At 49.7% G+C, this 15136-nt stretch overlaps 4 protein-coding genes across 4 annotated transcripts in view; 2 read left to right on the top strand and 2 right to left on the bottom strand.

Annotated features, from left to right (window-relative positions):
* GUITHDRAFT_154274 (hypothetical protein) overlaps nt 1-1348 on the top strand; it is a 2310-nt gene extending 962 nt beyond the window's left edge. The window contains exons 2-10 of the mRNA XM_005826902.1: nt 218-269; nt 325-376; nt 432-501; nt 601-702; nt 758-826; nt 878-943; nt 993-1046; nt 1101-1153; nt 1205-1348. Coding sequence (XP_005826959.1) covers nt 218-269; nt 325-376; nt 432-501; nt 601-702; nt 758-826; nt 878-943; nt 993-1046; nt 1101-1153; nt 1205-1241 — 555 coding nt within the window. The 3' untranslated portion in view covers nt 1242-1348. The remainder of the gene's footprint in view (nt 1-217; nt 270-324; nt 377-431; nt 502-600; nt 703-757; nt 827-877; nt 944-992; nt 1047-1100; nt 1154-1204) is intronic.
* Nucleotides 1349-1389: 41 nt separating this feature from the next.
* GUITHDRAFT_143134 (hypothetical protein) lies at nt 1390-8641 on the bottom strand (the record flags this gene model as incomplete). The annotated part of the gene is made up of 29 exons (XM_005826901.1): nt 1390-1518; nt 1546-1581; nt 1602-1707; nt 1769-1836; nt 1879-1947; nt 2132-2174; nt 2230-2308; nt 2368-2416; nt 2469-2649; nt 3456-3550; nt 3594-3704; nt 3752-4216; nt 4267-4451; nt 4497-4575; nt 4624-4660; nt 4712-4756; nt 4810-4925; nt 4984-5124; nt 5187-6171; nt 6217-6518; nt 6574-6669; nt 6732-6803; nt 6863-7009; nt 7058-7120; nt 7381-7443; nt 7502-8035; nt 8085-8147; nt 8194-8337; nt 8390-8641. The coding sequence occupies 29 exons, from the start codon at nt 8639-8641 to the stop codon at nt 1390-1392; spliced, it is 4755 nt and encodes a 1584-aa protein (XP_005826958.1).
* Nucleotides 8642-9165: 524 nt separating this feature from the next.
* Nucleotides 9166-11398, bottom strand: GUITHDRAFT_113969 (hypothetical protein; the record flags this gene model as incomplete). The annotated part of the gene is made up of 13 exons (XM_005826900.1): nt 9166-9196; nt 9313-9371; nt 9428-9479; nt 9523-9633; nt 9668-9807; nt 9856-9918; nt 9973-10063; nt 10140-10186; nt 10241-10369; nt 10430-10519; nt 10632-10729; nt 10777-11294; nt 11358-11398. The coding sequence occupies 13 exons, from the start codon at nt 11396-11398 to the stop codon at nt 9166-9168; spliced, it is 1470 nt and encodes a 489-aa protein (XP_005826957.1).
* A 668-nt stretch (nt 11399-12066) lies between these two features.
* On the top strand, nt 12067-12421 carry GUITHDRAFT_113968 (hypothetical protein; the record flags this gene model as incomplete). Its single annotated transcript, XM_005826899.1, has 2 exons — nt 12067-12267; nt 12329-12421. 2 exons carry the CDS (start codon nt 12067-12069, stop codon nt 12419-12421), a joined length of 294 nt encoding a protein of 97 aa, XP_005826956.1.
* Nucleotides 12422-15136: the final 2715 nt, after the last annotated feature.

The raw sequence follows: 15136 nt of genomic DNA, 5'->3' as shown, positions 1-15136 counted from the left end.
AAGCTTTCGTTCCTCCATTGAAGCGACTAGGCGAACGGTATGGATTGTGAGTTGATTGGGATGATCTTTGAAATGTCTATGTGGAAGTTGGTAAGCTAGACAGAAGGATACAACGGTTGGAATGTAGTCTTTCAGTCAAACACTGCGATCTCGACTCTTCGAACCGCTAGATCAGGCTGAGGGTCGGAGGCATCAGAACTCACTGGAAGCGGAGCAGGCCTTCCGTGCATTGTCGAGGCTTGGCGTGAGGAGGTCCTCCCCTGGGCTTGGTGGGCTTCTTGCTCTTCCCTCACGAGATCAGTGACGGTGCTTGCTGAACTTCAGTTCGTCTCCTCCATACTTCCAAACCTGCGTTTTCCGACCTCGATCCCAGCCGGTATCGCTCCGCCCTCCTCGCTTTGGGCAGAGGACCATATCTGACGCTCCCTCAGCGTCTCCCGTGGGAACCTCTTTCACTCCACCTTGTGGAAGGAGCACAGAGCCACTGCTCAGAATGGAACGGTAGCGAATTGATTCTGCTCGATGAACATGTGTTCTGATTTGTTCAACCCGCTAGAAGTCAAATTATCTTGTTTGCTTACTGACGAGATACGTCTCCAGATGCTGTCAGGGGATGGAGACTGGGCTGGAGGGCTCGTGGGTCTTGAGAAGAACCCCGACGTTGTTCAGGACTTGACAAAACTTTGCAAATACCTCCTCAAGGTTGCTGTCAGAGAGGTTTCTTATACACACAAGTTTCTGATACTGCCTACACAAGGTCTTGGAGGAAATGCCTGACAGCGCATTCAAGGAGAGTAATCTACAGAGAACTAAGTGGAAGCTGTCGGTCAGATGATTCCTGTGTTGAACTTGACCGGCCGGCTGACTGACTCTTCAGGTCCTCGAGAGTGGAAAGAGTGAGGAGGAGATGAAAGAGGAGTTTGGTTTTGGCGAACTCGAGGAGGTGATAGAAAGCTCATCGATCTGCTCGATTTTTGACACGAGCTTGTCAGATCCATGCAACCACCTATGGTGTGCTTCACATGATCAAGCAGTTGGGCAAGGATGTGAGCACGATGTCGATTTAGGTTTTGCATTGACAAGGTGACGTGTTGGTGCAGTGGTTCACCACTCCACACCCGGCCGTCCCCCCAGAGGAACTTCTAATGAACGAGTAAGTCAAGAGAGCAGTGTTATCATCCCAGGCAGTGACCCGTTGACTCAGCCCAGAGTTCCAAGCTCAGAACAAGTCGGTACCTTGAACGCCACGTGCTCTCAAGCTTTACGGATGAAGAAGGGAGCATATGTTGATGACTCTCGTGTCCTTTTGACGCGATTCCGTTGAAGAATGAAAGTATTTGATCGCACGCACTTTTATTGGCCTGCGAGCTCTCACTGCTGCGATGACGCTCATGGTAAGGGCGCGGAAGCATTCACAATCTTGAGCCCTTGGGATAGGGCATCGGTCAATGCCCGTGCTCGTGCTGCCTGCGCCTTCTCCTCGGCGATGCGATCATGCACCTGAGTATCCTTGAGCTCCTGCAGAGCGCGTTCAACGTTTCTCACCTCCTGGGTTATCGCTGACACCAGGTCGTGTATCTCCTGTCGGATAGCCTGAACACCTTGTCAGGCATTGGGAGATACGCGGCGGCTACGTCCTCAACCTGTTGGGCGACAGAATGCTCGATGTCGTTGAGGTCGCTGTGCTCAAGAGGAAGACACCTTTCTCTGTCCGTCCCCGTCACATCCTCTCCTGCTCTATCGAACCCCTTCCTCCTCCTTGAATCACCTGCACTCTGCCTGTAGACCCTCGCAGACGTCCTTCTCATCCTGAAGCATGCGGTAGACTGACAGGACCTGGACGAAAATGAGCTCCATGATAAGCTCTCATCCTTACACCGCTGGAGGGATCTTGACGCGGAAGTCAATGTCTTGCTGTTGTCGATGCACGCTGACAGTTTGTAACTCCTGTCATGTGGTGGTGAGTGAAAAGAGGAGAGCGAGAAATAGCAACGTTAGTCAAGCCGTCCATCTTCGCTTGAAGTTCATCATACAACTGCCGCCTTGCTATCTCCGCGTCCACCTCGTGTTGGTACAATTTCTCTAACGAGAAAGATTGAGAACCGAGTAGCTCGGAGGAGTATGTTCATACCAGCGGCGATCCGCATCCTTTCTTTCGATATCTCAAGCTCTTCCTGTCCGCATTGGTCACTTGACTGCAAGCAGGATGGCCTTACTACGTGTAATGACTTGAATCCTCTCTCGATCTGCTCAGTCAGGAGGCGTTGCATGGCTGAAAGTTTGGTGCTGTACAATTTATCCAGCAAGACTGATGGACAACAGAGAGAAAATCACCTTTCCAGCAAAGCCATCGAAACAAGAACATACCATCAGATTCAATCCTCTCCTTCGTCGCTTGATCCAAAATTTCGTTGATCTACAAGATTCTCATGACCACCTCGTTCAACTCTTTGTTCTCCTCCTCTTACCCTCTCCAAGTTTCTTCCAACTTCCCTGTTCCTGACATAATCGAATATTCTTCTGTCTTCTTGCTCTGCTGTGAGTGAGTCGAAGACGGGAGCGATCTCTTGGGGAAACGAAAGCAGATGGTCGAAGTGTGAAACTTCGCCGGGCTCTGACTCCGCCATGGAAAAAGCTCTGTCGACCATGCTGCAGCAGCCAGGTCACCGTCGCACATCTCAAACGACAAATACGTCATCATCACAAACCCTTCTCCCTCTCCCTTCTCCCAGGAGTCTCCCTCCCCTTCCCCCTCCCCCTCCCCCTCTCCTTCTCCCTCCACCTCCCCCTCCCCCTCCCCATCTGAGTCTCCCCTCCTTCATGTTCCCACCCAACATCCCAGTTTGCTCATCACTCAACATCAGGTTGACTCGACCGTTGGTCATGTATGAGCGATACATTAAACGGTGTATCAACAATACATCAAGGTGACCCGGGGCCTCACTGAGCCCGAGGCTGGCCCGGCCCACTGGCCGCTGGCAGCCGTTGCAGGCAGCTGGCACCTGCCGGGACGGCCGGGTAACTACTCAGAGTACCGTGAGCCTGGGCCTCGGGCGGGTCGGGCCGCCGCCGGCGCCACCGCACTCGGAATCCCGCGGCCTCAGATGGCGAGACTGTGAGTGACTAAGTCACTGGCAGTGAGTGGAAGCCTCCGAGTAACTTCAAGCCTGAAAGTGCTGAGTGACTGAGTCACTCCTGAGGCGGAGGTGGCAGGTGATCGTAGTCTTTGGTCAGAAGTCAAGAACTGGTCAGTAAACATCGTAACTGGCAGCAATGAAGTTCAAGGCAGATGGCAGTCACGTGTGAGGCTTTCTCCGCAGGCTCCTTGATATCAAGCCTGAGGCTCTGATGATGTCGGCAATCGCAGCAGGTCTGATTCATCGCTTCATAACTTTAAGATTCCAGTCGTCTAATTTACATCTCTTGAAACGATCACGATCAACATCACTCATGACTTGAGAGAAGACACAAACGAAAACTGTACAAACAGGTTCCCAATGGTCTCATCTCCGTCCGACAGGCTGATGGAGGTCGGATCAACGCTCTCGAGCTGCGAGCATGTCAAGGAACCAGAGGGTTGACATCTGCTTCACCTGATGCATAATACGTGCGACCGGGAGGTTGCCGCAACCAATCATCTTCGGGATCTTGCTAGACTTGTCTGCATGCGCTCCAGGGCCGTTGAACAATGTGAAGGCAAATTTCTACTGCAAGGTTCAATCCAAGAAGCGAGGCAGACAGCACTGCTGACCTGATCGATCTTGAAGACATCGAACTTGAAGGTTTCTTCCATGATGACAACCAGTTCTCGCCTACAACATCGGCTCAGGCAGGGGCATGCTGCGAGCCTCGCAAGCGACCTCTTAACATCTGTATGAATCTTGCTCTCTCCGATCAGCGTCTTTCGACGAGCCGAACGACCATTCTTGTGATCCAACACAACGATGAGGTACGGGAAACCTAGTTCCTCCATGTCGTGTTTGTCTGATATTCTCGCAGTTTTGATGCAGACTTCTATCTTGCATGGAAGAGAGATCATGTCTGTCAGCTCTGACTTGGGTTTGTCGTTAATCTCGATGAGAGGTTTCAACTCCTTCGGGCTTGATGTTTGCGGAGAAGCATGTTCTTCGGAGCTGTGGGGGCTCTTCTTCTCCATAATCATGTTCTTCACCGAAGGATTATCCTCCTCTCTTTCTTTCTGCCCCGTCATATGATTCTGATAACAACCCTCAGACTCGTCTCTCAAAAAGAGCACAAGACCTTCACCTCTTCATCATGGTTCGTCGGTGTTGACAACACCATCCTTTTAGCGGTCTCAAGAGATGATTGGATTGCGCATGCTTCAAACAAGTCTTGATAAATGCCAGCAAGCTCTGACATTGTTGAAAAGCTTTCAGAGATGATCGACACAGCCTTCGAATACTTTGAGCGGAATTGCTCAAGTTGAACATCTGCATAATCCTTTACCACACAAAACATGAATCTACATGCAGTACCTTTGAAGAAAATCAACAAGTCCTGCTTTGCATTCCTCTGTCTGCATTGTGAGATTGTATTCTGTTCCTCCAGCAATTTCTGAAAAACGAGTTAATTTCAATTGACATCCCATGCGTGTCCGCTCACCGTTTGCAAAGGCTCAGCAATTTCACGCTCGTATTTTCTTTCGAACAACGTCAACACAACGAAAATCAAATGCGTCGACCTGAAATACCTTCTCATGCTTTCTAGGTCCTCGATCACATGCCCCTCCCTTTCCCTGAGAGTTGAACGGATCACCAGAGCACAACCATCTCTAAGACTACAAGTCACCTGATTGTGACTTGAAGCTCCTCGAGGTTCCACTCAAGGATCTCGTTCATGGACTGAACCTCCTCCACGATCAGGTTGCTCAGAGACTTGACCGACTCTCGCACGTTCTCAAACACCTGAGCGCAAGAATTTCTGTTCAGGGTTCAGGGCATTCGAGATGTGCTGACGTCACACCTTCCCGTCCACGACCAGCCCGAGGGACACAGCGCGGGAGATCACCGACTCCTCGGTCTCAAGGATCTCGAACTTCTTCTCGAACTCCCGGTACCGAGGAGTGAATTCCCTGTCGTCCCTCTCATCCTCAAGCTCTCGCACCTGCCAGCATACCATCATCACTCCCCGACGAGCAGAAGGCAGGAGGGAAGGGATCGAGTCACCCGCTCTTCCAGCTGTAGGATCTGAAGTTGCGCTTCTGCCTTCACTGCCGCGATTGACAGCTCGGTATGGAGGTCGCTAATGCTGAACTCCTCGTTCCCAAGGCTGCTCTTGATGTTCTCCAGCTCCCCGTAGAGGATCTCCACCTCGGTACTCTTCAACGACAGCTGGTGGCTCAAGGCGCTGTTCTGATGCTGCAGCCTCTCAACCAGCGCTGACGTGTCCGAGGGCTGGCAGTCAGACTCCACCGACTTCTTCGGCAGCCTGGGCCGTTGTCGGTAGTCTCCTGACCTCTCCCTCCCCTCGTGAGAGGACCCGAGCTCATCCAGCTCCGAGAAGTTCAACTTAATGTTGACCTTCCTGATGTCTTCCGATGGAGGAGGCGAAGGGTCCTGGTAATTGTGCTCGTCGCAAATGTCTGAGAGTTTGTGCACCGGCAGGACATGGAGATCAACGTCGTCCTGCATGTCATTTCCAATGTGATTGATCGTACCGTGCACCTCGGAAGAAAGCTTGACGTCATGACCACCAGGACAAGCGAATCTGAGTGGCAGATCCATCAATTCTGTGAGGGCGTTCCAGCAATCTGATATCTCTGTACAAACTTGACATTGAATTCCTGTGAGCTTTTGGGATAACATCATTCTTAAGAGGAAGTCAAGCTTATTGGCATTTTCATTGAATGCCCTCTTCCAGATTTCCATTTGTGCTTGATATTGGCATTGAGAGGTTGTATTCCTTTTATCTGATTGTTTGAAGGTTGGATCGTGCAATTCCAGATCGTTTTGATTTGTTGCATGGCTGTTCAGAAACGGTTGAATGTCTGTAGCTAGACGGTCAAAATTGCGCTGTATGTAATTCATGTCGTTCATGATATTTGAAATGGCAGAAGTAGTGTTGAGCATATCTTGTGATTCATGCATGTAGGGGTTAGATGATTTTTGAGAAGTTCCTCGAAAAGTCTCAGATATTTGAATCGTAACATTCCTGCAGGCATAAATCAGCATCGGAACAACCGCAAGCGGTCCTTACCTCATTTCGTTTGAAAACTTCTGTATCTGATCTTGCAACTCTTTTGTATAATCTCTACACACAGAGAGTTGTAAGTTGCTCTTGCTTAGTTTTTGATCGAAACTCCTTTGAATTGTAAACTTATCTGTCTCATACTTCTGTATCAGAGATTTTAGATTTGATATTTCTGAAGTTTTATCCAGCAGTTCGTCTGAAAAAATTCTGCATTGAGACTTTGCAGTCTCCAGTTGAGATTCCAACGAGTCAAGATTCTTCTGGCTAGCTTCAGTATAAGCGCTTTCTTTCGATGTATGCATTATCTCCTTCAATTGCACAAAATTTCACTCACAAGGTCAGAACAGCCACTGATTGGATCACCTGCTCTTTCAGACGAATTTGCAGATCTTGCACTTGTTTCAATGCCTCGTTCCTTCGTAATGAACTTTCCTGACACTGCTTCTGAAGCAATCGCACCTTGAAAATTAATGTCAATATTGGTGTTACAGTATTCAGGCACTATTTTCTTTAATCAACACCTGCTCAGCAAGATATTTTGATTCATTTTGCCAATATACAAGTTTTTCTTGACAATGTTTCAACTCCGCTGCCTGAAAACACGTAGCGAATATGTGTCAGAGGCAGAAAAATCCGTACGAAGCTAAGATACCACTTGCAGAAAATCATTCGAATCCATCTTGTACGACTGGTTGTCTCCTGATTCCGTCAAGTGATGCGGTGCTGCTGAGTCTTGCTGAATATCTGCAGGGTCTACACTCTGTTTCGAAGAGACTGTCTGAGGTGCATCCGATCTAACCTGATACGATACAGCTCGTGAAATTTGAAAGGATCAAACAGATCTTACTTCGAATGAAGCCATCCGTTTCCGCAGATTAGCAATCTCCCTTTCTTTTCCAAGGAGCAGCGCCTGTACAATCCCAAATTAAAGATGATTCGTATGGAAATTAAAGATGAGTTCCTTGTACTGTATTTCGAGATCTCTACATTTCGTTGTTTCTCTGTTCAAGTCTTCTTCAACCTTTTCTTGCCTGTTCTGTGCTTCTTCGAGTCGTTTGATCTTGATGATTGGGAATTACACGTCTCATCGCAAGTGAAAAAGATTTACCAGCGTTCCCAGGCTGAAGCTGTGTGAACTTGAAGGAGTATTTTCAACTGAATCAGCACCACCTTTCTGGATTTTGTTTCCTTCATGTTTTGCTTTTGCAACATTTGGAAATTTCGGTGGAAGTCCTAACAACGAACATGTCAAGCACGATGTATCCTCACAAGGATTTCTACCACGTGATACATTATCAGAATGCTTTTTTGACGTATCCGTCATCTCCTTTGAAGAAGAATCCTTTGATTCAATGCTCATAGATTTGTCCTTGGTCGATGCAAGAATGGGATCATTTTCTGACAGGCGTGGGCTTGCTGTCGCTTTTGAAAAAGGGCTGGCAGATCGGTCGCCCCGTTCCACTCTTGTCCTGCGATGGATCCGAATGTTTCGATCTGTTTCTTTCCACTTGTGCGAACCAGCCTCATTCAAACACGCGCAATTGTCCACAAAGTTGAAGAATTCAGCATAGATATCGCAGATCTTCTGAGCATACGGAAGTTCTTCAAGTTGTGTCTGGAGTTCCAAAATTTCTTTCTTGAGTGAGAATACTTCTTTGTTCTTCTCCTTTGCCATCTCAAGTTCTTCCAACGTTTTGGCCAAGAAATTGAGAACCTTCTCAGTTTCAGCTTCACATCGTTTCCTCTCTTCGAGGACTGCGTGATCTTTTTCTCTCTCCAGCTCCTCGATGGCTTCATTTAAGAGTTGTATCTCTTTTTCTTTATGCTGCACACAAAGATGTCTCAATCACACACATGGATCACATTCTTCAAACCTCGAGCTCTTGATTCCCTTTTGCCGACCTCTCGTTCAACTCTTCGTGCGCACGGATTTGATCCTACAGAGACTATCAGTCATGCAAGGCAATTTTGGAGAGGAATCACCTTCAAGGCATCAATTCGTTCGTTCAGAATGTTTGCATGTATTCTGCTGCTTTCTTTCTCGTTTTCGAGCGCTGTTTCCATAAGTTCTAATTTCTTGGTCTGGCTGGACAACTGTCGTTGCAGTTCTCGCTTATCTCTTTCAAGCTTGCAAACATCCAACGTCAGAGAGATGACTCTATACGCCTGTTGACACTACCTGTTCTCGAATTTCATCACTTTGTCGCTGCTTTTCTTGCATATTTTCAAGCTTTTCCAACATTTTCGGGTAGTATGTCTCTAAGGTATGAGTTGGTTGGGAATCGGAATGTCGCACAGAGGAAGGGAATCGCATGTCAGCGACGTTGGCGTCTGATCTTCCTGAGGTTTCGTCTCTTCCCCACATGCTTGCTCCTCCGATCTGCCTGGTGGATCCGCCGCTGCTGCCGCCTCCTTGACCAGCCGCTGCCATGGCCTATCCCATCCCCAGGTTACAACCTACCCCAGCCCTGCACCGGTCTTACCTGCTCCATTCCCTCTTCTCACCGGTGCTTGCAAAGGGATTGGAGGGGGTGGGGACACAGGTAAGGGGGGTCGGGGTGTTGAGGTAAATAGTCATCGAACAGTTGGGGTACTTGGGTGTGAAGGTCAACAAATTGGATAGAAAGGGTGGGGTCAGAATAGTCACTTTGGGGGGTGATCATTGATGACGGTAGTAACGGTTGGGGTAGGGGGTTACCTGCTTAGTCTCCGATGCTATCCCACCCCCATTCATTATTGATGGACAACCCACCTTGTATTACTCCACAAACTCCACAGCAACCCACCGGTATTGACAACCACCCACCCCCCTCACCTTCTTAAATCAAACCCCCTTGCTCTGGTGACTTTCACCCCTCTTGCGTCCTGGTTATCGCCTCGGGCTACTTCAACTCCCTCCCCCACTACTCAAGCGCGCGGCTCAGCGATTCTCAACCGCCAAGGGCGTTCAGGCGCTCAGCTCAGAGCCCCTGCTCCGTTCTTGGAGCTGAACGACTGTAGCAACATCAGCTAGTGGACATGGCAGGACTCGCATCGAAAATGCAAAAAGAGTGCAGCAAGGAGCAACCAGGAAGAATCGGATAGTTTCTTCAGCATCAAGACCCTTCGCTGCCACTCTTGAAGTAGATCACCGAGATCTTGAAGCTGCTAGGCCCGTGCACCTGCTCCAGCTCAATGACATGCTGCTCGAGCACGAGTGTCGCACTCTCTCCCTCACCCCGAGATGCCAAGATCCTTGCCAGGCCCTCCCGAAGCCTCCCGGGTAGCAGCTGGACAAGGGTGAGGTCAACATCTCTCGGACGAGGCAGTTACCTGAGGAGGATTGTAGGCGAGAGATGTATCCTGACTGTGTGCTCCATGCCGTAGTAGCCGGTCTTGGCGAGGCTTCTCTTCACTAGGAAGCCGGGCCCTCGTTGCCATCCACTTCGACCGCCAGCATCAGCTCCCTCGCCAAGACCTCGATGTCTGTGTGCGGGTCAAACGTGGCGAGTAGAGCACATGCGGTGACTTGAAGAGGCTGCCCGACGCCGCTCGATAGATGAGAGGAGGATTAGCAAACGAGAGGTAAGCGGTCCCGTGCAACGCAGTGATAACCACCTGCAGCAGCAATCAGCCAGCAGGCTGAGATTGTACAAGAAGAAAGACCTCAAAGCACCTCCAGTCAGGCTCCACTTCAAAGGAGACATACGTCCATGAACCCGTCGCGACCTATTTCAAGACGTCGTCATGACCTCTGGCTTGTGCGCTGGAAAGCGGAACAACTTTGCTCTCTATGATGAATCCAACGACCTCTTCATCCTGAGTCGATGAATGCTTGCCATGTGCAAGGGGGACAGATTCAATCGAAGTCAGCCTAGAAGCAAAAAAACAGAAGGTTAGTGATCCAGGTGTAACTGCCTCCGTCTTCAGTGTTGAAGTTGGCAGATTACATTGCAACGTGTGCTCCCAGACTCTTGTACTGCATCACTCTGTCAGCCTGCGAAAGTTGATTTGTTACAGTACGGAACAATTCAATTCCATGACCAGGTACCAGATTCTGTAGAATGTTGGCTTCTTGGAGCAGGGACGTGCTTCTGCCTTGAACCGTCTTTTCCTCCTCCAACAAGATCACCAGCTGACTTTCTTTTATCTGCATCTCTTTCATCCTTCGTTTGATCCTCTGTTCATCACCAATCAATTCTATTTGATAGATCACCGTGCAAGGGAAATCCAGACTTACTTTCTCGATCTTTTCCATCTCCCTCGTGCTGGCAGCCCCATGCTTCTTCTGCAAGGATTTCATGTCCTTGGTGAGACTTGAAAGCTCTTCCTGAAAACTTGATCAATCCACTCTCTGCACATCTAGACCCTCCTCCTGCCGCCTGCACATCCTAATTCTCCTCCATTCTCGCCCCCCCCCCCATCCCTTCAGCTTCCCTCACTTTGTTTGTCTTGATCTTGATCTTGATATTCTCCTGCATCAATCGAGCGGCTTCCTTCTTTGCAGAGATATTCCTTTGCAGGATTTTGAGGCCATCACCTTTCTCATGTGAGACGGGCCATTAGAGTCTAAGTACTTGACCTCACCTTCAATGTGCGGAATTGCATCCCAATGTAGCTCTTCCCCGCACAAGAGCCCTGACATGAAGTCGTAGAAAGCCTCTCTTGAAACGGATCTGCTTTCCGGCGACTTCAGCAGCTCTCGAAGGAGACTGTCGGCCTCTGTGAGGTCGACATGTGTAAGGCCGAGGCTGTTCAATCCTTGGACAAGGGAGGCTGGCGTGATGCCTGCCTTGGAGGGATCGTTGATCTTGTTGAACAGCACGTTCATCCTCTGCGTCTGTCGACTTTCTTCGGGGTCGCTCCCCACATCGAGCAGTAGGTTTCGATATTTGCTCCAGGCGCTGCCGATCTCACAGCTGGGCGATCGGACGAAAGGCGTCATTTGAGGGATGTAAGGGAGATACGGTCTATCCATCTGAGAGACAGCATCCACCTTGAACTCGCTCGTGACGGTCTTGGACGCCTTGTGCTCTTCGACGGATCTCTCTGCATGTGCTCGGTGATGTTTGTGGTTCTTGTGGTGTTCGGACAAAAGTATCAATCTGACTCATGAAGTCAGCGCACGAAACAACGCGCATGAGAGAGCAGCCAAGTTTCTCACGCACCTTCCACGAAACTCGCACAGGTGGTCGTCTCTATATGACATGCTTGAAGGCTCACAGTAAACTCAGCACAACCGAAACTTCAAGTCCAACTTCAAGTTGGCGACCGTGGACACGGCGAACTTTAAGTTAGCAAATCATCCGAACTAGCCTAGAAGGCACAGCCGCATCATGGCTTTTGAATCGGCTCACTGAGCTTCGGAGTCAGTCATCCGATCATCACAGTGGCGATGGATCATGGCTGACCCGGTACCACTTTATTACAGTATGGCAGCCGTCACGGCGTTGACTTGTGACTTACTGCCGTGACTGAGCAGCACTGCATGCTCGTCGCCATGCTTGCAAGTTGGCCGCGCCACAGCATCGCACAAGGCCAGCCGCTTCCATTGATTGACTGCCGTTGAAACCTTTTTTTTCACCGCCGGGGTGCGGCCCGGCCCAGCCGGGCCGGGCGAACCGTTCCCGGTACAGACCCCTACCCCACCCCCGAGTCTTCACCAGATTTCCACTATTTTGTAGAACAGACAGAGGGTGGGTGGGTCCGCCGGGAATAGCTGCAATGGCAGTGGAGGGATGGTGGTCAGCGCGATGAAGAAGGCCTGATCGATCTGTTTTCCCATCCACTTGAGTGAACAGGAACAGCTTAGTGAAGAGGAGGCAAGGAGGTGAGAGAGATCTGAAAGGGTTATGATATAACCTGAATTGGGGGATAATGTTTGCCGACACACGTTTGATGGTGGCACTTCTGTCGCCGACCATGCAAGACACCATAGGAAAGCTTCAAGACTACGTGGAAGAGACAACTCCAAAGCCAAAACCCGTGTTTCGACCGTTTGAAGGGTATGAGCCCACTTTCAAGCTGCACTACCCTAAGTTTTACAAGAGTCTCACAGAAGGATTCAAGGAGAACGAGGTTTGTCCTGATGTTCTTTTCCTACTATCGTAACTGATTCTCTCCTCTCGCTCTTTTGCAGGGCTACACTTATCTTCCTTCGGACGCCCCGAACTTTTTCAAGAGCCTGATATCGCATGGAGCTCACTCCAAGACATCGACTAAAAGCAAGTAAAATGTAATGATTAGAACATTTCAACATGCCCTCGCAACGTACATGATCAACGACCCTCATTGGTTGAATTTTCTCGAAGGATGGTTGATCATTCTGACCACCATGATACCGTCAATCAATCTTTTTGTATGCAGTCATGAGCAAAAGGTGCTGCGTCCCGAAAGTTTGGCAATTGCACACAGGACATGACTCTTTGCAGGGCAAAACGGCTATCATTTTTTATAAGCCTTTGCTACTGATGTCTTCGATGTATTGCATGACAGCTTTCATTCCATCCGCAGGTCATTATCGCATGCGAAACATCCTTTGAGGTCGATCGGTCCTGTGTAATGATTGACTCCGCGGTGGCGACGGTCAGCCAGTTGGTCAGGCATGATTGATTCCTGATAAATGCCCTGAACGAAGATTGGTGTTCACTACAGGGGAAGTGTCACAAGAATGCAGAACCCATGAGGCATGCGCATTACTCACATTCCTGTTCAACACCCCAGAGCTTCACTCAGTGCCTTGTTGTAAACGTCCATTGATACCGTCCATTGTGGATCAGCCGCTCAACAGTACCTCCCGGCCACCGGACCAGTGGGTCGCACAAAGTGCAGTGCAGCTCGACAAATGTGCTTGAGCAACTGGTAAAGTCATTGAGGCACCGGCGCTCCATGCCTGAATGTTGGGCGCCGGGCGAACTGTACGGCGGTGGCAGATGGTGCCACTCAACAGCAGATCATCCGAGATGCCGCGACCGGCGTGACTCTGTGACCGTTTGAAGTTGGCTCTCAAACTCCGGCGGGAGGGCGTTACTTTGAAAGAACCCGGGCCGGGCCGGGGCCGGGCACCCGGCGTCACGGACTCCGGACGTTGGCCCTCTGAGGCTCACCGTACGGTCGTCACCACGGTACCTCACGGTACCGTGAGGTACGCCTGCGGCGTGCCGCGTGTGCGGCCGTGACAGTCACTGCCAGTGAGTTGGCGGCGGACCCGGGCCCCGCGGGCCGCAGCCTGGCCGGGCCGCAGTGGGCCACCGGGTCACTCGGCGAGCCTGAGGCTGCCTTGAAGTTACACATCCTTGGTCCGACGGTCCCATGCAGTGCTGACTTTGTGAAAGTCAGCACTGAGAAGAAGCTAAGAAGCCGCTTCCGAGTACCGTACGGTACATGAAACGCATCTTGTTCAACCGGGCCGTTAATTGCCGGATCGGACGCCCCCCCGGGCAAGCCCTACGTCCGATCTGCCGCAAGGAGACGTACGAGGTTTTAATTATGCTCGCAAAGGGTGGGGTTGAAAATGATTGGGTGATGCCAAGGGTGGGGTGGTTAAAAAAGATTTGGTGATGGTTTATTTTTTTGGGTCCTCAAGAAGTTGGAGGTTGCGCTCGGTCGGAAAGGCCAATCTCAGAGTAGTAGAAGAAACGAAATTATGATCATGGTACGTCAATTGAGCTTTGCTTCCACCTCTTTAAATACCCTGTGGGTTGAAAGATTGCAGCACAAGTGCCCTGCTCTAGACTACATGAGCCAGCTGTGAGGCTTCATGCTTCGGGCTGTTCTTGATGCGCTGGATGACCAATACATGTTACACGAATTGCTGTGTTTACATTGCAGTGTGTGGTGAGACAAGTAGGATGATTCACAAGTGTTCTTTGCCTGAGAAAGTACAACTCTACTCTGTCAGTATTCTATGAGAAGGCAGATTTTCATTTAGAAAAGTGAATCACAAAGTGATGATCGATCGATATATTTACAATTCCTCTCCGACGGTCGATCATGATGCTCGCCAGTTCCTCGTCGATGCTGAAGGTATCCGCCATAGCAGCCGCTTGCGAAACGGCTCTTCCTCAATTCAACACAAACGTACATAGATCCTGGGAACCGAGATTCAACCAGCAGTGTTCCATGCAGCAACCGAGGTATGGAAAAACATGGAGTAAATTGATATGAGTCATGAAAACAACTTTCTGCTTGATCTGCTGTCATCATGATCACTGTATATCATTGCAAGATATTGTCGAAAAGCTTCTGAATGTTTCTACGCACCCATCTCACTGGTTTGCCATCTCAATGTCAATTACAGCCTTGCATTAATTCGTGATTGTGGTGTGTTGAACATCACCATGTAAGAGCCCAAACTGGCTGTAGCATTGCAAGTCGTGAGGAACGTAATGTTGTCAGCGTCCGTCCATGCCGCCCAAATGGTGATATCACATCATTGTTGGTTGGATGTTGCAATGAGTGATTGAAAGGTCTATCATTATTATATTCTAGGTCATGACAGGCACTGCTCCAAGGGGGTGGGTCCCCACATGTACCTGCGGGGACGGGAACGTAGGATACGTCTTCTGGGTTGTCCTCGCGGCCGTAGAAGTAGATAGGGGGGCCATGTTCGAGGAGTCGTTAGGGTACCCTGGGGTGGTGGGTTGTTATGAGAACACTTCCAAAATGAGGGGTGGTATACCCATTTCGGAATTGGATAGATGGGTGGGGGTACAATTCATGAGATGAACAGCAGGGTAGGTGGTCGGAGGGATGTAGGGGTACTTGGACATGGGAGAAGGGGGAGGTCAACCCCTCTGAGATCACTAAGAAGATAACATTTAAGAAGATCAAGTTTTATCTTGAGTTTAAAAGTATTTTGAGGTGTACGATTCGAAGCGACTACTCTACAGAGACGGTATACTACATGTACAACCAATAATAGAAATGTACTTATCAATACAATCTC

Source organism: Guillardia theta, assembly GCF_000315625.1.
Source record: "Guillardia theta CCMP2712 unplaced genomic scaffold GUITHscaffold_71, whole genome shotgun sequence".
Lineage (NCBI taxonomy): Eukaryota > Cryptophyceae > Pyrenomonadales > Geminigeraceae > Guillardia > Guillardia theta.
The sequence above is the reverse complement of the archived record's forward strand: the minus strand, read 5'-3'. Positions and strand labels throughout refer to the sequence as shown.